The sequence below is a fragment of the Gymnoscopelus braueri genome (assembly GCF_963280865.1).
Source record: "Gymnoscopelus braueri genome assembly, chromosome: 17".
Classification (NCBI taxonomy): Eukaryota; Metazoa; Chordata; class Actinopteri; order Myctophiformes; family Myctophidae; genus Gymnoscopelus; species Gymnoscopelus braueri.
This window is the reverse complement of record NC_137617.1, coordinates 12,932,707-12,958,881: the sequence shown is the minus strand read 5'-3', so window position 1 is coordinate 12,958,881 and position 26,175 is coordinate 12,932,707. Positions and strand designations below refer to the sequence as shown.

Here is a 26,175-nt window from a genome sequence, read left to right as displayed (position 1 = left end):
GTGCGTGCGTGCGTGCGTGCGTGCGTGCGTGCGTATATACACATTTAAGTAATGCACAACAGAAGAAGGAAACCGATGCATTTCCTCAGCATCTCTGAGACGTGGGTGTGAAGTCTGGTTTTAGTACACATTTGCTTGACGGGGTCTAGGTTGTTTAGTTTAGCTGGTTTCTAAATTTGCTGCTCCTCCCAATAGGCCATTTTCTTCTTTGTTTGTGTGCACACACACACACACACACACACACACACACACACACACACACACACACACACACACACACACACACACACAAACAACAGCCGATAAGATAATGATGTTTGTCGTGTAAAGTAACTAAGTACATTTACCCAAGTACTGTACTTTTTGGAGTATTTCCAATTTCCAATACTTTTGCTTTTTACTCCAGTACAATTATTTGAAGACTTTAGTTACTTTGCAGATATAAATCATTACATTATAAAACATACATTAACCACTTTAGCCCTATTTTATACCTAGGCTATTTGAAAATAGCAGATCTGCAAGCTCACAACGCGTCGCGATGCGACGCGTTGTGAGCTTGTAGATCTGCTATTTTCAAACATTTTAGTACTTTTACTTTTGATACTTTAAGTACATTTTGATACCGATACTTTTGAACTTTACTCAAGCCAATTTTTTATTCTGGACTTTTACTTGTAACAGAGTACTTCTACTTTGCATTATTGATACTTTTACTTAAGTAAAACATTTGAGTACTTTTTCCTCCACTGTGACGTTTACATGAACAGTGGCTGAACTCTCTCTGCTTAGATGGTCATTCAGAACAATACATTCCTAAAGTAAAAGTAAAAGCATATCACTATCACTGTCCCCACTATCCCTAATGTCGCAGAAAATAGAAGATTGACAAGCTCACAACACGTCACATTGTTGTGAGCTTGTCAATCACTAATATAGAGCCCTGAGGTACTCCGGTCAACCATATAAATATTGTACTGTATGTCTGGAGGCTGAACAAGGGATACTGGTCATGTGTTATGTAATAAATGTTTTCTATCACTATCTCTATCTACTCTGTATCAGTAGGACCTCCAGACTGAAGATGAAAGCCAAGAGTATATCATAGCCTACCTTTAAAAGACACAGTGATGGGATTGCTCCACTTGGATTCTTGTTGGTCAGGCTTGCGTTGACCTTTACACTGGTATTCACCACTGGATGTCTGAGAAGGACTTAAACTGTATTCAGGTTCTTCACTGGACGTCTTGACATAGTTATAACCCTTCCACCATCTGTACTTCCAGTCAGAGGCACTTCCTTCCTGTATCTTACACTTCAGAATAACAGTCTCTCCAATGAAAAACTGAGGCCAGTCAGGTTGTCTGCTGAGAACAGGCACAGGTGCCTCTGTAGAAGTAACACACATAGTTAAGTTACTTCATTGATCCTTGTGTGGAAATGCATCCTCTGTATTTAACCCATCCTCCTAACTATTAGAAAGGTTAATGGTTAATAGCAGCAACTAAGCAGCATATGGACACCAGCTCCAACTCTAAGGTCTTGGTCAAAAGCACTGGTAGGAGTATCCTAGTAACATGTAGCCTATACTGTTTTTGTAGGAGGAAGTAAACTCTACACTATTTCTATGAGGCAGCGGAGGTAACAAACTATTGAGTTGTGTAATTATTTTACTTATATAACTGAATTGTGTCTCAACAAATAACAGGTGTGAATGTAGAAAGCTCCATAAACCTTTTGATTGTTAGTTGTTTCATAAGAATCAAACACATTATAGTGTATAGTTTGTATATAACTCACCAGAGACAGGGATATGAACTGAGTTGCTGTAGTATGTGTAGTATGGTGGGTTTCCTCTCCCTCCTTGACACATGTAGCTTCCAGTCTCTGAGACACTGGAGGGACTGAATGTGTAGGTTGACTGATCTGTCTCATTCACTTGTCTGTAGTCTCTGTACCAGTAGAACTTCCATGAAGCTGTACTGTCTTCCACAGTACAGGTGAGGGTCACATAATTTGATGTCAGTACACTTGTTGTGTCTGATATCAGCGTAGTCTTTGGTCTATCTGTTATTTATGAGAAATAAAATAAAACTGTGTCATTATTGAGCCTCAGTATTTCTCCAATTTCTCCAAACAGCTAGGATTGATCAAACACATCTAAATAAAGAGATTTTGCTCAAAGAAATTAAAACGTAGCTAGAAGCCTTCTAGTGATGATGATTATGACATTATGTATACTATAATAAATGTTTTTAGGGGTGTAGTAGAAGTGGGAGAGCGCATATATACCGCTTTCCCCTCTACAGTAAATCTCTTCACCAAAATAGCCGATCTACAAGCTCACAACGTGTCGCAGCACCGACGCATTGTGAGCTTGTAAATCTGCTATTTTTGGCTAATAGGCCATTTTTCACACACACACACACACACACACACACACACACACACACACACACACACACACACACACACACACACACACACACACACACACACTGGAGGGGACACTGTGTCCGGGGAGCAGTTAAGTGTCTTGCTCATTCAACACTTAGCCGGGGCACGAACCAGAGACCTTCTGTTTCCTATAGCTGGCTTCTCTACCCATTCAGCTATGGCCGTCCCTAGCATGATGATGATGATGATATACTCTTTTTAAACACAGGGAAGCCACACCTATGTTTTATCATTTTAATACATGTATTTGAAGGTTTCTGTGCTGGTGACGATGTGAATTTAAAAACAGCTGTGTTCACAATAGAGAGAGTTTTAATCTGTTGACTCACTCTATAATGTTTAAGTTGTTAAAACAGATTATATAATAACCTACACTAACTGAAGACTAGGTTGGTATTAGAGTCCTCACTGACAACAAAGGAAACAGCCTGTGTGTCAAACCACACTCACATACTGCCTCCATCACAGTGAAGCTTCAGTGTGAGATGTTTCCATCTGATAATATCGTGTGTGTGTGTGTGTGTGTGTGTGTGTGTGTGTGTGTGTGTGTGTGTGTGTGTGTGTGTGTGTGTGTGTGTGTGTGTGTGTGTGTGTGTGTGTGTGTGTGTGTGTGTGTGTGTGTGCACGCGCGCGCGCGCACACACGTGCGTGCGTGCACGTGTGAGACCACAACATTGAATGACAGGAAGAAACATCTCTGTACAACCACAGTGCTGTGCATCTCATCACTTTGTGAAACACATCAAAAACGTTTGTCTTCTTTCTCTCTACAAATGTTATTATGCTGAGTCGGGTTTATGGTTTGTTTATGTTACGTTGTTGATGAGTGGATGCTTTGTTTTAAAAAGTAAAAATAAACATACAGGAATGTTATTATATTTACTTACAATGTGTATTCCTTTTGAAAGTAAGGCTAAACAAATAGACATAGATATGAGACAAGTGGAAATATGACAGTGACTGAGTATAAAGAGAATATAGTAAATAGAAAATAAATCTTCACCTTGAGTATGTCCATAGGAGAAGAAGCCACTCAGCACTGAAAAACATATGAGACAATAGCAAGTTAAGGATAAATCTGCATTTTTCCTTATAGTCTTCAGGCATAATTACACTTGACCAAAACAGACAGGATTGCTGAGTAATATTGCTCAGGTGTTGAAAAAGCCACAGCAACGCATCTTTCACCTCAGGCAGCTGCAGAAGTTGCATGGGGCCCAAGATATTACGACCTTTAACCTGATTGATTTAGTTTTCCCCTCTCCCTCAAAAGGCCTTGCACCACTGAGAGCATACTGACTTGATACATCACTGCATTGGAACTGCTCTGCCCTCAACCACTAAGCATTACAGAGAGCTGTGTGGACAGACCAGAGCATCAGTGGATGTGAGCTTCCCTCCATCCAGGACATACAGTATACATACTGTAGGTGTAGCAGCCCACATGATCCCCCTGTTAAACTATACCCAGGGTTAAAGTGGGCTTGGGTTAAAGTCTAGGTTAAGGTTTGAGCCTAGGGTTAGCCTGCTTTATACACAGGGTATATTCTGGGCTTGTCCAGTTTACACCCTAAGGCAGTGGTACTTAAAGTGGGGTCTGGGGACCCCAAGGGGTCCTTGGGAGGGTTCCATGGGGTCCCCAGGAAAATGTGTTAATATAGCATCACAGTCATTTGAACCACTTTATACATATTATACTTTGGCTGTTCAAAAATAGCAGATATACAAGCTCACAGTGCGGCACGTGTGTACGTCAGCTATTTAAAAAATATATTTTAACACAAATCTTCTCTTCTGGGTGTCCTTGGCACAAAACATTTTCAGATGGGGGTCCATGGCCAAATACAGATCAGTTTGGGGGTCCTTGACATAAAAAAGTTTACCTTAAAACACTCTAGCCCACTTTAACCCATTAAGACCTGAGGCCGATTTTAATGCCTTCCAAATCATAACATAAAACGTATGTTGCTATATTCGCGGACCCCTATCTCAAAATATTTAGTTTCAGGGACCCCCAGAAGCAAAGATTTGAGTTCAAAATGTTCGCTTTAAAACATATATTTCACGATGTTTCAAAAATAGCAGATCTACAAGCTCATAGTGCAGCACGAAGAGACGCATTATGAGCTTGTATATCTGCTATTTTTGAATAGCCAAAGTATAAAATATGGTTAAAGTAGTTAAAATAAAGCTAAAAACTAAAATGACACAGATACTTTCCCGGTTTTAATGGATTAATCCAGGTTTTTTCTGTCGGATTCTAAAGTAACCTAACCACCATAAACATGGACTGTTTCAGCTGCTAACGTCTGGCAAACATAACCGTAGCCTCAAGGCTGCCAACAGGACCAGCAGGTTCCAAGACAACTACTTCCACAAGGAAACTATAGGTTTATGAACAATAGACTCTAATGACCAGTGGCCTGTCTGCCTCCTACACACACACACACACACACACACACACACGCGCACGCAGCGCACGCACAAACGCACGCACACACACACACGCACGCACACGCGCGGTCATGTTCATGCACAAACCTATATCTAGGCATGACATAAAAGGTGAACATTCAGACAAATAGCAGATCTATAAGCTCACAACGCAGCGCAATGCGGCACGTTGTGAGCTTGTAAGACTGCTATTTCTTTGGCAAAGAGATTGGTGTACAGGGAAAAAAGGAGGGGACCAAGCAAACACCCCTGGACAAAATGATTAACAGTTTAAACACGTAAACCTATTTACTTTTGAAAAATCTTTACAAATCTTCTCTTATGGGGTCCCTGGCACAAAACCCTTTCAAATGGGGGTTCCACAGCTTAATACAATCAATTTGTGGGTCCTTGACATGAAAATGTTTGAGAACCACTGGTAGGTTAAAGAGGGTTTATGTGGTTGATGATGTAGAATGTAAAACAATTTGCAATAATATTCTGATATGCAACAAATGTTTTGCAGAAGCAGATGCTAGATGGTGTCTCTGTATAATTACATAATCACTGTTGTAATGTTCTGCTATTTTGGTTGTTGTTATTGTTATTAATAGTACTTTTTAAATATTCTTGAAACGATACATCTACAGAAAGGCCAAAACATTGTTCAAGATCCTACATAAAAAAACACTTGATTCCATTGATATGCTTTTACTGTATTAAAACTCAGCAGCTTAACTTTAACATAATAATGTTGTACAGCCACATATTCCTTCATTTTAATGTTTAAGCGCAGCACGCTTGGTCTTCAACCAGCCAAAATGTTCATACGTCTCCCCCCTTCTCCGCTCCCTCCATTAGCTCCATGTTACTGCCCGCACAGAGTACAAACACTGATGTTGGCCTGCAAAGCAACTAAAGGCATGGCAGCCCATATCTTCAACGTAACGGACAGACTCACTCCCAATCTTCTGCTGTAATCTGAAGACTCACCTATTCAAACTCCACTTTAGCCTGTAGCACTTGACCTAACCTTGACGACCTTGCAGGCTTATGCAAATGCTAAAATGTAATTTAGGTAGCATGTTATGTAGACAGATGCCAGGTCATGGTTGACCTGTCATCCTATAGTGTGAATGGTTTCAATGTACAGATTAATGTTTTTATTTTTTTCTGATATTCTACTGTTCAGACTGATGATAGGTTCTTGGTTAATTTATCCTAGATTACTATTTCTATCTATGCATTTGATGTATTACTTTGTGTTGTCCTTGCTTGCTGTAAATCTCTCTGGATTAAGAGCGTCTGCTAAATGCCTAAATTGTAAATTGTTAAAAAACAAGCTCAATAGACCTAGTAGTAATAATAGTGATATACTCACAGAGGAGCACATGGAGCAGATTGGGCCCCATCCTCTGCTGTGATGAACGGCTCTGCTCTACCTCTTCAGAATAACTTTTCTACTACGTATACACAGTGAGCTAATAGATACTGCTGTATGAAACAGGGAAATAAAAGACACAGGAAGGGTGTGGGGGGCAGAGCTAGAGAGCGTAAGAAAGATGTTACACTTGCTTGCCACAAGCTCAGTATATTTGTCTCCGCCAGGCCGAAAGGCATGGCCGAGACTATGTTTTGCACCCTGTCCGTCCGTCCGTCCGTGTGTCCGTCCGTGTGTCCGTCTTTCTGCAAGCAGCTAATCTCCCGCACTGCTGGCCCGGTCGCTGTGAAACTGTGCACACACAGTCCCTGGATGCCAAAGCCGAAATTCTTCAGATTGGCCTGTTATAGTGCCACAAGGAGGCCGATTTTTGCAAAACAAATACTTTGATATTACTCCTACAGATTTTGTCCAGACATCACGTAAATTGGTACACGGTATCTCTATAGTCATGTGATCAACATGGATCTGTCCAATTTTCCATATTCCATCCTGATTGGCTGCGATTGCCTTCCAAAGTTTGCAGGATTGGTTTGTTTTGAACAAAATGCCTAAAATCATGAACGCAGCATGCGATTTCCGTGAAATTTGCAGGCACATTTCCACCAGGCAAAGGAAGAAATGCCACTTGAAAATGTTCAAATCAGCCGCATGGTGGCGCTATAACAGGCAGATTTGCCTTTTTACCTATAACTGCACCAATCTGCGTGAAACTTTGCACGCACACTCCCTAGAGGCCATGAAAAAACTTTTGCCCTGCATTTTTCACATCTGCCTTTTAGAGCGCCACCAGGAGACTGACTTTTGTAAAACAATTTTGTTGCTGTTACTCCTTCAGATTCTGTCCAAAAATCACGCAAAACGCTACACAGTATCTCTATAGTCATGACATTATTATTAATTTGTCATTTGTGTGTGTGAGTGTGAGTGTGAGTCAGTGTGTGTGTGTGTGTGTGTGTGTGTGTGTGTGTGTGTGTGTGTGTGTGTGTGTGTGTGTGTGTGTGTGTGTGTGTGTGTGTGTGTGTGTGTGTGTGTGTGTGTGTGTGTGTGTGTGTGTGTGTGTGTGTGTGTGTGTGTGTGTGTGTGTGTGTGTGTGTGTGTGTGTGTTTGTGTGTGTGTGTGTGTGTGTGTGTGTGTATTTGCACGATCTGTCTGCTAATATCACATATTAATAGGCAGATCAGCATCATTCTTGTGCAAATATTTTTAATAATTAAAAGAAATGTCAAAAACATTATTTCATGATATTTCATTTAATATAAACTATTGCTAAAATAGCCAATCTACAAGCTCACAATTTATTGCATCATCACCTATAGGCCTTTGTATGAGGACAGGGCTTGGCAGTGGTGTAAAGTAACTAAGTACATTTACTCAAGTACTGCACTTAAGTACACTTTTGAAGACTTTTTACTTTACTGGAGTATTTCCCATTTTCAATACTTTTACTTCTACTCCACTACATCTCAGAGGCAAATATTGTATACTTTTACTCCACTACAATTATTTGACAGCTTTAGTTACTAGTTACTTTATAGATTTAGATTATTATTACAAAACATACATTAACCACTTCAGCCCTATATACATTTCAGCCATTTGAAAATAGCAGATCTACAAGCTCACAATGCGTCGTGATGCATTTTCAAAAGATTTGTATACATTATGAACTTGTGAAATGGGACATTCTGCACAATGAGTACTTTTACTTTTGGTACTTTAAGTATATTTTGATGCCAATACTTTTGTACTTTTACTCAAGTACATTTTGATTACCATAACAGAGTATTTCTACACTACAATATTGATACTTTTACTTAAGTAAAAGATGTGAGTACTTTTTCCACCACTGGGGCTTGGTTGTTGATCAAAGTATTTACAGGATGGCATATCAAACGTGGACAACCTGCATGGCTCTTAAAGTTAGACAGCACACTCTTGTGGTCTAAAAAAGCATTACAGAAAAATGTACCGTCCAGCCAGTACAAAGCCTGCCTATTTCAACCATGTATCCCCAAAAAGGCAGACTTTATATATATGTAGGTATAGCTATGGTTTCAGGTCAGTATACTACATCCAAGTTTCAATATTTTGCAATTTTAATTATTAACAAATAGGTTTTTGGGGGGTTCAGTGTTTTATGCTCTTCCCAACAGGCAGGAACCCAATCACAAAGGAGTGTTTGATGGATTGATGGATTGATGGATTGATTGATGGATTGATGGATTGATGGATTGATGGATTGATGGATTGATGGATTGATGGATTGATGGATTGATGGATTAATTGATTGAATACTTTATTGAGATTTTTTTAAAGGTAGGCTATACGGAATACGTGAAATATAACGAATAAAAAAAAGCCAGAGGCTTGTTTCCATTGTGGTCCATTAAACATTCAACACTGAAACAACTACACAATATATTTAGAAAATCTAAATATACAGATTAAATTCATAATAGTGACACAAAGGGAATGGGGGTGGCGGTACACCGTACATGGACGATGTCACAATCACAGGGACTGTGCCGTTTACTGCCCACCTATCCTGTAGTCATTATATCATTATAACATCTGGTAGATAGGTAGGCCTACTTTTAGCGTTTCAATGGATGAAATAGTACACATCATTTCCCAATGCTAGTAAAGCAAGCCTTATAAAGGTATCAAACTCACAAAATTCACCAGAAATTACACCTACCAGACCCCCCCGCTTGGGGAGTGTCTCCCCCCCCCCCCCCCTTCTGTGGAACAGTTCATAACAAACACTGTAAGCTTTGTTGTAAACCCTTTCCAGTGAAAGTGTATAATGTTTATTTTGCTTTGCAATGTTGACTTGCAATGTTATTGGTGTGTGGGTTGTGTGAGGGTGCTTGGGGTGTGGCTTTGACAGTCCAATGTTGGCAGCCCTGGGTATTGAGGGCATTGAGGGCAAAGCCCCATTGACTATTTTTGAAGCCAATCCCATTTTTAATCCTATAGCAATGAGTACTATCAGAATATAGAGCTATTTAATACTTATTATAACCAAAGAAAATCACATACCCTACCTCTAAAGTTTGACGCTAATCAGTCAGACGTTTCTCAGATAATGCTTGGGAACAGAAGAACAGACACACAAGCAGAGACTTAACTTTGTAACTAGGATAGGCTACAACTAAATTGACCAGAAGATGGCAATAAAGTGCTAGGACATAAAATGCACATTTTGTGAAAATGACAGCTTTGCAATTTAGAAGTGATACAAGTGTAGCAGTTGTTGCCATGTTTGATTATTAATTATTATCATTATTATATTATATGTTTAATGTAATGTGTGAACAGTATCAAAGGAGCCTCTGGATGAGTGTTCTCAACTAATATTACAATAATGGCAGAAATAATGCAGTGAGTCTTTCCAATCATCTGTCACCAGCTGTCAGTGTGAAATAAGTTGTTGAATAATTTGTTGCCAAATTTGAAAACTGCTAAGATTATGATGTCACAGAACCACCCGTATATCTGAAAACCTCCATAACAATTTTTCAGAGATCTGGAGATTGTATGTTTCTTATTAGGGAAGTACCAAGAGAGAAGAAAGAGAAGTGATGTTTAATTCCCTGACTCATTTTCATGAGAGGGTTTTATCAAGCATTATTGAACTCTTATAAAGTTAATAATGAGACAAGTGAGATATACAATAGATGAGATGAACTCTATTTGTATCTGGTTATGCTTGTTGTTGGTTTTTGTCATGAATTGATTCCATTTTGGGATTTATTTATTTAGATTTCTATTTAGATATTTGATATTTCAGCTTTTTTCTGATGCTGCTTGCAGAAGAAGAAAAAAAGCAATCTTGAGATATCTCGAATCTTGAAGGTTCTATACCGTTGAAAATCTTTACATAAATGCACTCAGTGTGGACGTTTAAACCAATACACTACGGCCATTGTTTTCTATGCTAGTAGGCCCAGTTGTGTGTTCTATCGTGTTATGCTGTATACCGTATACAGAGCAGATTTCTTTGGGGGAAAAAAGTATACAGTCTATTTCATCCATTGATAACGTGTGTCATGCAGGGGAGGCATCATATACCTCCGAAAAAACCTAGAACACACCAGTGAGTAGGCCTATAATTTCACTAAACAAGTCTACAAAAAGCTGAGTGTTGCTGAGTGAGTTGTTCCTGTACATATATTTCTATAACTCTCTTCATTTAATGAAGAATCCATAATAACTTGTGTGTTGGATGTAAAAAGGATTTTATTTATATTTATATTTTTGAAAGTCAAAGGAGTGGATTGTAAAAAGGATGCCTGTATTTAATGTTGAAAACAGAATTGTTCTGGCTTCTCAGAGTGTCTAATCTAACAATTAAAGTACATACTGTAAGTAGGTAAGTATATTTTATTTGCAGAGCATCTTGCACAGACATTGACAGTCAAAAAGTGCTTTACAAGTTTAAGAGCAGAAGAAAATATAAATAAAATCAAAAGACAAAATAAAACAATCGCCATTTAAACAATCAACCGGTATGAGTTAAAGGAAATCACAATATAATACATATCACAACACAAAGAGCTGTAATCACAAAGAGCTATTTGAATAGGTGAGTAGTCATTTAAAGATGTCCACAGAGGACACAGATCTTAGGTCTAGGGGCAGATCATTCCATAGCTTAGGGGCGAATCTCACAAAGGCTTGATCACCAAGTTCTTAATCTTGTATGAGGGACAACCTGTCAGCAGGTCCTGGGATGAGGATCTCAGAGACCTACTACTGGCAACAATTGGGTGGAGCAGGTCACATAAATATGCAGGTGCCTGACCATGGAGGGCTCTGTATGTGATTACAAGAACCTTGAAATGGATTCTACAATTGACTGGGAGCCAGTGCAAGGAGGCCAGAATGGGGTTTATACCTGGTCAATAGCCTGGCAGCAGCATTCTGGACTAATGTTTTAGAGAGACAGGTTAAAAGAGAATTACAATAATGGAGGCGTGATCACACAAATGTATAATAATTTCTAGCTCTGTGTGAAAACAACAGATATTTTAGTTGAGCGATATTTCTAAGATGATCAAAACAAGCACGGGACACAGCGTTAATGTGCTTCTCTAAAAGTATAGCTTGAGCAAATATAATGCAAATGTGTCTATGATTTGAACACACATTTGGGGTTCAGGGACCCAAGACAGTTGGCAACATTTGCAGCAATCTTATCTGGAGCAATATATAGGACTTCATTTTTTTCTGCATTTAGTTGTAGAAAGTTGTTGGCCATCCAGTTCTTAATGGCAACAAACAATCATGCAGTAGGCTACATTGATTTCATCCGTCCTATCTGGTTTAAAAGTATTATAATATATAATAGGTCCTAGATCAGACCTAGAACACAACAGAAAGTATGGATCTTGATATGACAACATGAAACTGGTCATATAACATGAATCAAATCTTTAACCATACTGAAAATAATTATACTAACAAGCAAATCCCTTTGGGGTTTTGTCACACTTATTATAAAGAAAGAAACAAATGGTAATATGAAAATAAAAGCAATGATAAGCAGATATGTTTTTTTTTTTTAATTTCTGATAGCAAATAATTAACAGCAATGGATGTACAGTTAAGCTTGACATGAAACTCAACACGTGACACTTGATGATTAACAGTCAGGTGGAACAATGTTGGGTTAAAACTCTGTCACTATGTAACTTTTTTTTAATAATTAATCAAATGTAATTGTGTTCAATCTGTATGGTAGAGTATGTTAATACAATATAACTTCTATAATTGGGGTGGTTGTTAGTCTCCCTGCTCTTCTATTGAGACATTTAGTTCCTGTGACTAGGTGAGACATGACCTTTGACACAATCCTGTTTACACAAATTTCGACCTGAAGATCAAGGTTCAATTTATCCCTGAGCAAGGCAGGCTCCATTAGCTCAATGGTAAAAAATGTCAGCACTTGCGCAGGAGAGACGGGTTCAAATCCAGGGTAAAAGAGGAAAAGGTGATTACATAGTGCAGCTTTAAATTAACAACATAACAAAATGGCTTTAAGAACATAATATAATTAATGCAGATTTTTTTTTTCTTTATGGTAAAACACATTATCCTGGAGCTTTATATTGCAGTGCACTTAGACAGTATATATTAGTCACATTTGACTTTATCCAGGTGTGTGGCGTTGGGTTTTCCTATGTCCTAAGGACCTGAAAGAAAGTGATAGTATAATTTAAAACAGGATAATCTATCATTGAACATGCAGTATAATATGTAGTCATTTTATCTACACTGCTTTTCCTTAACTGTGGAATATGAAAAACTGTATTTATCTCTCATTCAAGTGTCTGAGTTCTGTCATTCATTGAGTTCAGTTTTAATTCCATCTCAACAGATCACAGATATTTCTACTCACTGGAAATTAACTGAATAACCACTTCGCCTCAAAATATCATTAATTGTGGACTCTGATGATACTAATACACAAACTAGGGTTGTCATTTTAGAACAGTATGGCATGATGAGAATATTTAAAGATTCAATCCTGTTTTTTAACAGGTTTGGTCTGTTCAAGTAAACTTTTTCAAAATGTTATAACTGCAGTTGTTGTGAAATTATGACTAATTCCCCTTGACAAATTATCCTCCTAGTTTTAAACATAATTTAAAAGTTTCACTTTTTTAAAAACATAATTTAATACCCGATTTGATTGAATTAATGAATTCTCATCATGACAGTTGTTCTTATACATTTTCAGTGAAACAATATCTGTTACTAAAGAAGTAATTACTAAGCAGTGGGTGACACAATTAGAGGGAAGAGAAGGAATTAGATTCTACACTTGTAGGAAGCGATCAAAAAGCGATAAAAAAAAACAGACAGACAGACAGACAGACAGACAGACAGACAGACAGACAGACAGTCCAATTTAGACGTTCTTGGCGCACATCTAAAATTCAGGGCACAAATTGCATTGGGGGTGTATCCATGGCAATTTTGCTAATTATCTGGTCGCAAAGCAGGCGCGAATTAGTCATGGCTGTGTTTTGGGTGTTACATCAATTAAACCTATCTTAGTGTCTTCTTCCCTTCACTTTAAGAGAAAGCTATAGGCCCATTGTTATTTAGATGGGATTGGAGGAATTGGAGGAGACACAAACCAATCAATTGTGGGACCATCTAGCAGTAGCCTATTAGTAATGTGAGACACATAACTGTGAGACGATGCGGTCTGTGCCTGGGTATTGACGACTGTTAACTCAACTGCTGCCCACTGAGACAGATAAAGAAAGCCAGGATGCCATGGGTTCATGGCATTCTGATTGCAATAGAGTCAGACCACACCCCATTTTAAGACCAACATGCCTATAAATAGCGCAACATAATTTGCTATCTAAACAACATGGGCGCCAGGCACTAAAATAACAACTGTGTCAGTCGGAAGATAGCAATGATAATAGAGAACCGAAGTCACTCCCACTAACCCCTGGGTCACGGAAGTATTGTTTCTATTGAAAATCCCCATAGAAAAATCTTAGATTGTGTCATATAAGAACTGTGTTCCAAAAATGTACAAATCAGACGGGCGATTCTGTCAGGTATGTGACTCTGTGTTGTTTATGATATTGAGTTACATTTGATAACATCTGTGTTTGGATAAAGAAAAGGAAAGATTCTCACTCTTTGGATACATTTTGGAACACAGTTCTAAATTCCCCATAGAGAATCTAAGATTTCTCTCTGGGGATTTTCAATAGAATAAATAACTCTGTGAACCAGGGGGAATGCGGCCTCTAACGGCAGTGATGTCAGACTTCGGTGCTCTATTGTGCTACTCGTTTGTGCCGTCTTGTACCAGCTGGAAGATTAGTCTCTTTTGGGATCGTGGTTTATCTTTTGGTATTTGGGACAAGTCGCTATACCGTCTCGTACAGAACAATTTGTAATTTGAAATTACAAACAAACAAAAAAAGCAAATGTAATTCAAGTTGAGCAAATGTTTTGATTGATTATTCACAGTACATTATTGAACTCTCATTTAAATTAAATGAGATTAAGACTATTTAATTGGATCTTTAAAAAGTATATACTGTACCATTTTCATAGTCAGAGAGGTTGATTACTCCATAAACGTGTGTGTCGCCTAAATAAGCAAACAAATAAGCATTAATGTGGTTCATATTTATTTTTTTCATTTTAAACATGGTTTCAATTTAGTTAATTATTCTGCTAATTAGGACAAACTAACTCAAAACAGACTTTAATCTTTAAACTTCTACATTATAAATGGGAACCAAACATCCTTGTCATATTGGTGACATCATGATTGGTTCAAAGACTGACCGTGTTGCAGTGGGCAGTACACGTCATCAAAAGTACCACTCTGATTGGTCCTCTGGTCTGTCGCTGAGACCTGATTGGTTCCCTGAGACTGAACAGATCTATAATGAAAGGATAAATTTTTATCAGAAATGAAGTATAAAAATATATGGATTTGATAAGAGGCTTTGCCCCTAAAAAGATGAAATTCCAGGCCTACCTAGAACAGAAAGCTCTACCTACCGGCTGGCACAACATGGATCTGTAAAGAAAAGAAAAATAGCCCAAATATGTTAAATAGTGTTTAACACTACAAAGCAGTCCTCTGCTGTTCAGTATCACACACACACACACACACACACACACACACACACACACACACACACACACACACACACACACACACACACACACACACACACACACACACACACACACACACACACACACACACACGTATAATCCCTAACTGAGTGGTTCTTACCTTTGGATGTTCTGTATCGACACAGCAGGAGCAGAAAGATGGTCAGTAGAATCACAACAAGAAGGCCAACAATCAGTCCCACTACATGTAGAGAACTCTGTTCCACAGGCACTGAAGGTTGAGACACTATAAGACATCCATACATAGATTAGTATCATAACAACTCATTTATGTTTACTTCAAATGCTTAAAGATATTGGGAGTTTACAAACAAAGCTGGAAAGATTTGTTTAAGTAATTACAAAATATAGAACATTTGTTGTGTAATTCTTCCACATTGAAAAGTGTTTTCCCCCATATTCCTGCTGTAAATATAACACATAACTAAATGTGTTAATTGTATAATTTGCATATTGTTTAAATACATGAAAAGGAAAAAGGTAAATTGTTGGCAGTAAACTCACATCTCACTGCCATCCAGCTCTGTGGTGATTCTCCTCCAGAATATTTACACTTGTAGAAGCCCTCATCAGACTTAGAGACAGCAGGTATGATCATCTCTCCATTGGTTTTATTTTGGACCAGTTCTTTATTTCTATAGAAGTCCACGTTGGAGAGTGACTCATCTGTTTCGTGTTTGCATTGAAGAGTCACAGAATGTCCCTCAGTCACAGGTTGAACAGGGCTCACCAGGATGACAGGACCATCTGTTAAACAATTTAAGATAAAAAAACAGTCTTACTTAGGATTCACACTGAGCAAATGCAAAAGCATGCTTTTAATGAGTTGATGGAATGGAAACGCAGCAGTATTTCTATATAAAGTAACTGTACTCACAATGTACTGTGATGTTGACAGCATTGCTGTACTCTCCCAGTCCAGACTCACACCAGTACACTCCACTTCTATGTAAGGTGTGGGTCCATGTAGATCCAGTCATTGAAGGTCTAGATGAAAACTCATTCAGTCGGTCAGTATAACTCTTCACTTTCCATTCAGCAGAGTTTCCCTCACAGCTCAGTGAGACAGACTCAGAGCTGAAGTGCTGAGTTCTGTTAGAACTCACTGTGAGAGAAGCTGAAGAATGAACATCTAAAACACAACACAGGATCAGAGGTCAAACAAAGAGCAGTGTTACGATGACAATGTTGAACTAAATGCAAGAAAAGTGAGAAAAAGATGAGATGATGTGGAGAAAGAAATACAATAGAAAATGGGGGAGAGTGGGAGAGTGAATCAGTCAGTCAGTCAGTCAGTCAGTCAGTCAGTCAGTCAGTCAGTCAGTCAGAAAGTCAGTCACTCAGTCACTCAGTCACTCAATCACTCACTCACTCACTCACTCACTCACTCACTCACTCACTCACTCACTCACTCACTCACTCACTCACTCACTCACTCACTCACTCACTCACTCACTCACTCACTCACTCACTCACTGGGTCTGTCCTGTAGGATGTTAAGAAAACAACATTTTAGAATAAAGAATGATGAATTATGAGTCACACTCACCACCAGACCACACAAACTGAAGTTCACTTTTCCTAGTGTAATAAACTGGGTCTCCTCTCCCAGCTTTACACACATATCCTCCTGTGCCTGTAGGATCATGAATGATGTAGGAAGCCTCTACAGTCCCATTGTGGCTACCAGGTAAGAGCTCATAAGTGTAGGAGTTGTGTGATGGTTGAGGAACAGCTCTGTACCAGTAGAACCTCCAGTCTGTATATGATTCTTTAACTCCACAGCTCAGAGTCACTGAGACTCCAGGACTCAACCATGGAGACACACTCAGAACAGACTGGCCTGTTGGAAAGAACATTTCTCTGGATTAAAAACTTTGTTTGCTGATTGATATGACATTATGTCTCTTGGTGCATTATTTCCATGCCATGCCTGAAGGCTGCACAAAAAATTTAATGTACATAAACTTTCTTTTTCACGTCTACATGTTTTCCTATGACTGTTCTCGTTTCTGCATAATGCAGTTTTTCTCGCTCTGCAGAGACACACAGGCTACACACGTGCGTGTGTGCGTACATACACATTTAAGTAATGCAAAACAGTAGAAGGAAACCGATGCATTTCCTCAGCATCTCTGAGACGTGGGTGTGAAGTCTGGTTTTAGCACACATTTGCTTGACTGGGTCTAGGTTGTTTGGTTTTGCTGGTTTCTAAATTTGCTGCTCCTCCCAATAGGGGAGACACACACACACACACACACACACACACACACACACACACACACACACACACACACACACACACACACACACACACACACACACACACACACACACACACACACACACACACACACACACACACACACACACACACACACACACACACACACACACACACACACACACACACACACACTGTGTCCGGGGAGCAGTTAAGTGTCTTGCTCATTCGGGGCACGAACCAGACCTTCTGTTTCCTATAGCTGGCTTCTCTACCCATTCAGCTATGGCCGTCCCTAGCATGACGGTGATGATTTACTTTTTTAAACACAGGGAAGCCACACCTATGTTTTATCATTTTAATACATGTATTTGAAGGTTTCTGTGCTAGTGACGATGTGAATTTAACCTTTGGGAATTAATAAAGTATATCATCATCATACCTCAAGATAAGTACACTTGGCTTAGATATACTAGGTTTACATCAGGCATACACATGTTTGGCTTTTATTATTTTGGCAGATAACACAAAGCAGCTAATCTAATTGTGGCTAATACATGTGAATACAAATGTTACATTAAAACAGCCGATAAGATAATGATGTTTACATGAACAATGACTGAACTCTCTCTGCTTAGATGGTCATTCAGAACAATAGGCTACATTCCTAAAGTAAAATAAAAAACATATCACTGTTCCCACTATCCGTATTGTCGCAGAAAATAGCAGATCGACAAGCTCACAACACGTCACATCACACTGCGACATGATGTTGTGAGCTTAATATCACTAATATAGAGCCCTGAGGGACTCCGGTCAACCATATACTGTACATATTCTACTGCATGTCTTGAGGCTAAACAAGGGATACTGGTCATGTGTTATGTAATAAATGTTTTTCTATCTCTATCTACTCTTTATCAGTAGGACCTCCAGACTGCAGATGAAAGTCAAGAGTATTAAACCATAGCCTACCTTTAAAAGACACAGTGATGGTATTGCTGAACTTGGAATCTTGGTGGTCATGCTTGCGTTGACCTCTACACTGGTATTCACCACTGGATGTCTGAGAAGGACTTAAACTGTATTCAGGTTCTTCACTGGACGTCTTGACACGGGTATATTTATCCTTCCACCATGTGTACTTCCAGTCAGAGGCACTTTCTTCCTGTATCGTACACTTCAGAATAACAGTCTGTCCAATGAAAAACTGAAGCCAGTCAGGTTGTCTGCTGAGAACAGGCACAGGCGCCTCTGTAAAAGTAACACACATAGTTAAGTTACTTCATTGATCCTTGTGGGGAAATGCATCCTCTGTATTTAACACATCCTTCTAACTATTAGGATGGTTATTGGTTAATAGCAGCAACTAAGCAGCATATGGACACCAGCTCCAACTCTAAGGTCTTGGTCAAGAGCACTGATAGGAGTAAGTAAACTCTACACTCTTTCTATGAGGCAGCAGTGCTAAGGTAACAAATTATTCAGTTGTGTAATTATTTTAATTATACAACTGAGCTGTGTCTCAACAAATAACAGGTGTGAATGTAGGAAGCTGCATAAACCTTTTGATTATAGTTGTTTCATAAGAATCAAACACATTATAGTGTATAGTTTGTATATAACTCACCATAGACAGAGATATGAACTGAGTTGCTGTCAAGTGTGTAGTATGGTGGGTTTCCTCTCCCTCCTCGACACATGTAGTTTCCACTCTCTGAGACACTGGAGGGCCAGAATGTGTAGGTTGACTGATCTGTCACAGCCAGTGGTTCAGACTGTAGGTTGTCTCTGTACCAGTAGATCTTCCATGAAGCTGTTCTGTCTTCCACAGTACAGGTGAGGGTCACTCTATTCGATGTCAGTACACTTGTATTTCTCCAATTTCTCCAAACAGCTAGGATTGATCAAACACATCTAAATAAAGAGATATTGCTCAAATAAATTAAAACGTAGCAAGAAGCCTTCTAGTGATGATGAGGACATTATGTGTACTAGTGTAATAAATGTTTTTAGGGGTGTAGTAGAAGTGGGAGAGCGCATATATACCGCTTTTTCCCCTCTACACGAAATCTCTTCACCAAAAATAGCCGATCGCAACGTGTCGTATCAACGACGCATTGTGAGCTTGTATATCTGCTATTTTTGGCTAATGTCCCCGCCCCCAGAGTATGGATGCTGGGGTTCAAGTGATTATTCAATTGACCACTGCAAAATGTATGGCTCTTACATTATAATTCACAAGAAATCCCAAGAGGACCATTGGATCAACTAACATTCTAGAGAGAAGAGGTGAAGGTTTTCAAAATACTGTACATGCACAACCTGTTGATGTGTCATGGCTCATATGTAGACGTGCATGATGCTGAAAGTAGCTGGCAATGACCTCATAGTTGATAAATGTTAGGCCTAATGTTTCATAAGTGTAATTAATATCTTTTCACCCATTAAACCCATTCAAAAAGGTAACCTTACATTCACAAGCCCTGTCACATATTCAGTATCAGTGTGACAAATACTAGGAGATTATGTTCCAGTCCTTAGACTTGGCAGTGAGATATAATATACTGATATAATATACTGTATATCGTCGGTGTCCAGCCGGGACCAGCTAACTCAACGCTATTGAACCCCCTCTACATCTGTGTAATTTTTTTTTAAATAATAACATATGAAAAGTATTAAAAAGCGCCTCTGACGAAAACTCCTAACTCCATTGGACCCTCAAACTGTCCGTCAAAAACAAACAACTCCCCCCTCCTCTCAGGCTCTCAGAGAAGCTCTGCTCTGTATGAGGCAGACAGGGAGAAGATTTTTCAATGCTTCTGGGAGAACATAAACTGGGAAGAGAAGAGAATGTATGTGCAAGGTTTGATAGATGTCACCCCAGTAAAGAGGAGAAGGGTGTCTTCACAAAGGTCATCTGCTCGTGGTTTCTTTTTAAATGTTAATGGACAGAGAATGAGTCTGTGCAGGAGTTTGTTTCAAACATCTCCAAGAGCTCAAGGAGATCATGCCAAAAGACTTTCACAGCTTTTATGACAATCTAAAGCACTAAGAAACACCCACCACACACACGCAACACACAACACACAACAGTGTGATAATAAAATGTTGATAGGTATATGATAGGTAAATTCAACTGTGGTTGTTATTGTTAGTGCAGTAGGCTACAGATTTGATAGGCTACAGATTCTATTTTTCATGAATGTATTTTGTATTTATATGCCATTTATTTATTGTTGGTGTGCCATGATTGCTTTTGTTAAATACATGATTGAGTATTGAGGCAGAATTGTTTGTTGCACTCAACTGTAGAAGAACAACAGTGGTAACAGTTAGATCCACAATGCATGTTAAAATAAAAGTTGTTTAAGTACAGAATTCAGCTTGATCTATACTTAGTATATGAGGATGGCGCTCACCATAAATAGCTGATCTCCAAGCTCACAATGCGTTTTGATGTGTTGTGAGCTTTGAGATCCATTGCCAGCTGTTCTTATCAATGATGGACAAAACCTCCTAACTCCACTTGCGCTGGATTTGTGTTTGGACAAAACTCCTAACTCCACTTGAGCTGGATTTGAGTAAAGTGGTGATAATATAATGACACATGCAAGTATCTGATAATATATAAAGTCACAATACCAAGTTTGATGAGGCAGTATTGCTTTGTTTTAAAAATATAAGGTTTTCTTCATTTTCAGAAAAATTGATATTTTGTTTTTCATTTCCTGAACAATTACCATTTTGGATTTAGCTGGTTCCGGCCGGACAGCAGAGATATAATAATTACAAACAGCTGTGTTCACAATAGAGAGAGAATTCATCTGTTGACTCATTCTATAATGTTTAAGTTGTTAAAACAGACTAATAATCTACACTAACTGAAGACTAGGCTGGTATCAGAGTCCTCACTGACCACAAAGGAAACAGGCTGTGTGTCAAACCACACTCACATACTGCCTCCATCACAGTGACGCTTCAGTGGGTGATGTTTCCATCTGATACTATCGTTAGTGTGTGTGTGTGTGTGTGTGTGTGTGTGTGTGTGTGTGTGTGTGTGTGTGTGTGTGTGTGTGTGTGTGTGTGTGTGTGTGTGTGTGTGTGTGTGTGTGTGTGTGTGTGTGTGTGTGTGTGTGTGTGTGTGTGTGTGTGTGTGTGTGTGTGTGTGTGTGTGTGTGTGTGTGTGACTATGCAGTGAGACCACAATGAATGACAGGAAGACACACCTCTCTGTACAACCACAGTGCTGTGCATCTCATCACTTTGTGAAACAAAAACGTTTGTCTTCTTTCTCTCTACAAACGTTATTATTCTGAGTCGGGTTTATGGTTTGTTTATGTTATGTTGTTGATGAGGGGATGCTTTGTTTTAAAACTAAGCAGTTGTTCATAAAAAAATATATAAAAAATACAGGAATGTTATTATATTTACTTACAATGTGTATTCCTTTTGAAAGTAAGGCTAAACAAATAGACATAGAAATATGACAAGTGGAAATACGACAGTGACTGAGTATAAAGAGAATATAGTAAATAGAAAATAAATCTTCACCTTGACTATGTCCATAGGAGAAGAAGCCACTCAGCACTGAAAAACATAATGAGACAATAGCAAGTTAAGGATAAATCTGCATTTTTTTTCTTATAGTCTTCAGGCATAATAATTACACTTGACCAAAACAGACAGGATTGCTGAGTAATATTGCTCAGGCGTTGAAAAAGGCACAGCAACGCATCTTTCACCTCAGGCAGCTGCAGAAGTTTAGCGTGGGGCCCAAGATACTACGACCTTTAACCCGATTGATTTAGTTTTAGCCCCTATGTCCCCTCTCCCTCAAAAGGCCTTGCACCACTGAGAGCATACTGACTGGATACATCACTGCATTGGAACTGCTCTGCCCTCAACCACTAAGCATTACAGAGAGCTGTGTGGACAGACCAGAGCATCAGTGGATGTGAGCTTCCCTCCATCCAGGACATACAGTATACATACTGTAGGTGTAGCAGCCCACATGATCCCCCTGCTAAACTATACCCAGGGTTAAAGTGGGCTTGGGTTAAAGTCTAGGTTAAGGTTTGAGCTTAGGTTTAGCCTGCTTTATACACAGGGTATATTCTGGGCTAGTCCAGTTTACACCCTATGGCAGTGGTTCTCAGAGTGGCGTCTGGGGACCCCAAGGGGTCCTTGGGGGGGTTCCAGGGGGTCCCCAGTAAAATGTGTTAATATAGCATCACAGTCATTTGAACCACTTTATACTGTACATATTATATTTTGGCTATTCAAAAATAGCAGATATACAAGCTCACAGTGCGTGTACATCAGCTATTTAAAAAATATATTTTAACACAAATCTTCTCTTCTGGGTGTCCTTGGCACAACACTTTTTCAGATGGGGGTCCATGGCCAAATACAGATTAGTTTGGGGGTCCTTGACATAAAAAAGTTTGCCCTAAAACACTCTAGCCCACTTTAATCCAGGTTTTGTCTGTAGGATTCTAAAGTACCCTAACCACCCTAAACATGGAACGTTTGGCAAACAGAACCGTAGCCTCAAGGCTGCCATCAGGACCAGCAGGCTCCAAGAGCTACTTCCACAAGGCAACTATAGGTTTATGAACAATAGACACTGAAGACCAGTGGCCTGTCTGCCTCCTACGCACACACGCACGCACGCACGCACGCACGCACGCACGCACGCACGCACGCACGCACGCACGCACGCACGCACGCACGCACGCACGCACGCACGCACGCACGCACGCACGCACACGGTCATGTTCATGCACAAACCTATACTGTATGTAGGCATGACATAATAGGTGAACATTCAGACAAATAGCAGATGTACAAGCTCACAATGCAGCGCAATGCGGCACGTTGTGAGCTTGTAAGACTGCTATTTCTTTGGCAAAGAGATTGGTGTACAGGGAAAAAAGGAGGGGACCAAGCAAAGACCCCTGGGCAAAATGATTACATTTATTTTTTTGCTACTTTTGAAAAATCTTTACAAATCTTCTCTTATGGGGTCCCTGGCACAAAATCCTTTCAAATGGGGGTTCCACAGCCTAATACAATCAATTTGGGGGTCCTTGACGTTAGGTTAAAGAGGGTTTATGTGGTTAATGATGTAGAATGTGAATCAATTTGCAATAATATTCTGATATGCAACAAATGTTTTGCAGGTATACTAGAAGCAGATGCTAGATGGTGTCTGTGTATAATTACATAATCACTGTTATAATGTTCTGCTATTTTGGTTGTTATTGTTATTAATAGTACATTTAAAAAAATAATGTATGACAAAAAGTTGAAGATAAACAAAAGGAAAATGTTAAACACAAGAAGCAGACATACAAATAGACAACAAATGCAACAAAAACAACAACCAATACAATACCATACAATAAATAAGATTAAATTAAAAAAATAAAATAAGACAACGCCATATGATCCTGGGTGTTTAGAAGCGGTTGTGGATTTTAAATTGAATCAACCTGATTCTGATATCTTTAGACATTTTTGTTGAGTTTTTGCAGATTTTATCCCACTCCTCCACTCCAATATCCAGGTTCAAGTCCTTCTCCCATAATATTTTCAACACATTAGGCACCTTGGTATTTTCAATAAAGATCTTAGAATAGTAAAATGAGGCCTCGTGCCCTGTACCGAACACCATTGTGGTGCCCTTCAACAGCTCAGAATGTTGAGGCAGAGTTCTGGATGATCCAAATACTCCACATAGTAAGTGCCTCAGTTGCAAAAATTGCCAGAATGTAGATCTGGGAAGGTCAAATTCTGTAACTAGATCATCAAATGATTTAAGAGACATTTGAAATATTCTTGAAACGATACATCTACAGTAAGGCCAAAACATTGTTCATTAAACATAAACAAAAAAAAACACTTGATTCCAGTGACATGCTTTTACTGTATTAAAACTCAGCAGCTTAACTTTAACATAATGATGTTGTACAGCCACATGTTCCGTCATTGTAATGGTTAAGCGCAGCACACTTGGTCTTCAACCAGCCAACATTTTCATACGTCTCCCCCCTTCTCCGCTCCCTCCATTAGCTCCATGTTACTGCCCGCACAGACAAAGAGTACAGAACACTGATGTTGGCCTACAAAGCAACCAAAGGCATGGCAGCCCATTCAACGCAACACCTAATCCAACTCTACAACCCCTCCCGCTCACTCACATCAGTTAACACAGGGAGGCTGTCTGAACCTTCCCTAAAACATTCAGGACAACACTCCACACGTCCCATACTCTTGTCTCTCCTGGCTTCCAAACTGTGGAACAAACTCCCCATTGCAGTTAGAACTGCAGACTCACTCCCAATTTTCCGCTATAATCTGAAGACTCACCTCTTCAGACTCCACTTTAGAAGGTAGCACTTGACCTAGCCTTGACGACCTTGCAGGCTTATGCAAAGGCTAAAATGTAATTTAGATAGCATGTTATGTAGACAGATGCCAGGTCATTGTTGACCTGGCATCCTATAGTGTGTATGGTTTCAATGTACAGATTTATTTTTCTTCTGATATTCTAATGTTCAGACTGATGATAGGTTCTTGGTTAACTTATCCTAGATTACTATTTCCATGCATTTGATGTATTACTTTGTGTTGTCCTTGCTTGCTGTAAATCTCTCCGGATTAAGAGCGTCTGCTAAATTCCTAAATTGTAAATTGTTATAAAACAAGCTCAATAGACCTATTAATAATATTAGTGATATACTCACAGAGGAGCACATAAGGCAGATTGGGCCCCATCCTCTGCTGTGATGAACGGCTCTGCTCATACCTCTTCAGAATAACTGTTCTACTACCTATACACAGTGACCTAATACTGCTGTATGAAACAGGGAAATAAAAGACACAGGAAGGGTGTGGGGAGTAGAGCTAGAGAGCGTGAGAAAGATGTTACACTTGCTTGCCACAAGCTCAGTATATTTGTCTCCGCCAGGACGAAAGGCATGGCCGAGACTATGTTTTGCACCCTGTCCGTCCGTCCGTGTGTCCGTCTGTCTGCAAGCAGCTAATCTCCCACACTGCTGGCCCGGTCGCTGTGGAACTGTGCACACACAGTCCCTGGATGCCGAACTTTTGACCTGAATTTTTCAGATTGGCCGATTTTTGCAAAAAGAAATGTTGATATTACTCCTACAGATTTCGTCCAAACATCACGCTAAACAGGTACACGGTATCTCTATAGTCATGTGATCAACACGAATCTGTTCGATTTTCCGTATTCCATCCTGACTGGCTACGATTACCTTCCAAAGTTTGCAGGATTGGTTTGTTTTGAACAAAATGCCTCAAATCATGAACGCAGCATGCGATTTCCGTGAAATGTTGCACACACATTCCCACTAGGACGAGGAAGAAATGCCACTTGAAATTTTTCAAAGCAGCCTCATGGTGGCGCTATAACAGGCCGATTTGCCTTTTTACCTATAACTGCACCGATCTGCGTGAAACTTTGCATGCACACTCCCTAGAGGCCAAGGAAAAACCTTTGCCCTGCATTTTTCACATCTGCCTTTTAGAGCGCCACCAGGAGACTGACTTTTGTAAAAACAATTTTGTTGCTATTACTCCTTCAGATTCTGTCCAAAAATCACGCAAAAAGGTACACAGTATCTCTAAAGTCATGTGATCAAGACTGATGTGTCCGATATTTCATATTCCATCCTAATTAGCTTATCATTATAACATTTGTACTGGTAGATAGGTAGTAGCCTGGTAAACCCCTCCCTCCCGATATCTCATTTCCATTTAATGCAAATGAGATTTCCGGAAGGGGGGGGGGGGTTACCAGGCTAGATAGGTAGGCCACTAGGCCTACTTTTAGCGTTGTAATGGATGAAACAGTACCCATCATTTTCCAATGCTAGTAAAGCAAGCCTTATAA

At 39.4% G+C, this 26,175-nt stretch overlaps 1 protein-coding gene across 1 annotated transcript; it reads right to left on the bottom strand.

Annotated features, from left to right (window-relative positions):
* Window positions 1-12,068: 12,068 nt before the first annotated feature.
* LOC308105500 (Fc receptor-like protein 4) lies at window positions 12,069-25,087 on the bottom strand. The gene is made up of 12 exons (XM_080456264.1): window positions 25,004-25,087; window positions 21,807-21,842; window positions 18,880-19,166; window positions 18,225-18,503; window positions 16,575-16,868; window positions 15,903-16,157; window positions 15,530-15,772; window positions 15,126-15,251; window positions 14,885-14,903; window positions 14,666-14,763; window positions 14,418-14,465; window positions 12,069-12,531 (listed from the first exon to the last, which is right to left on the bottom strand). Exons 3-12 carry the CDS (start codon window positions 18,950-18,952, stop codon window positions 12,524-12,526), a joined length of 1,443 nt encoding a protein of 480 aa, XP_080312390.1. The 5' UTR covers window positions 18,953-19,166; window positions 21,807-21,842; window positions 25,004-25,087; the 3' UTR covers window positions 12,069-12,523.
* Window positions 25,088-26,175: the final 1,088 nt, after the last annotated feature.

Bases quoted from the DNA above. Each gene is read 5' to 3' on its own strand.
- LOC308105500 (XM_080456264.1), bottom strand. From the start codon at position 18,952: ATGTGTCGAGGAGGGAGAGGAAACCCACCATACTACACACTTGACAGC. The intron at 16,869-18,224 runs GTAGGCTATGGT...TCTTTCCAACAG, and splicing joins CATCACTGTGTCTTTTAAAG to GCCAGTCTGTTCTGAGTGTG. The intron at 15,252-15,529 runs GTGAGTTTACTG...GATGTCTTATAG, and splicing joins GAGCTGGATGGCAGTGAGAT to TGTCTCAACCTTCAGTGCCT.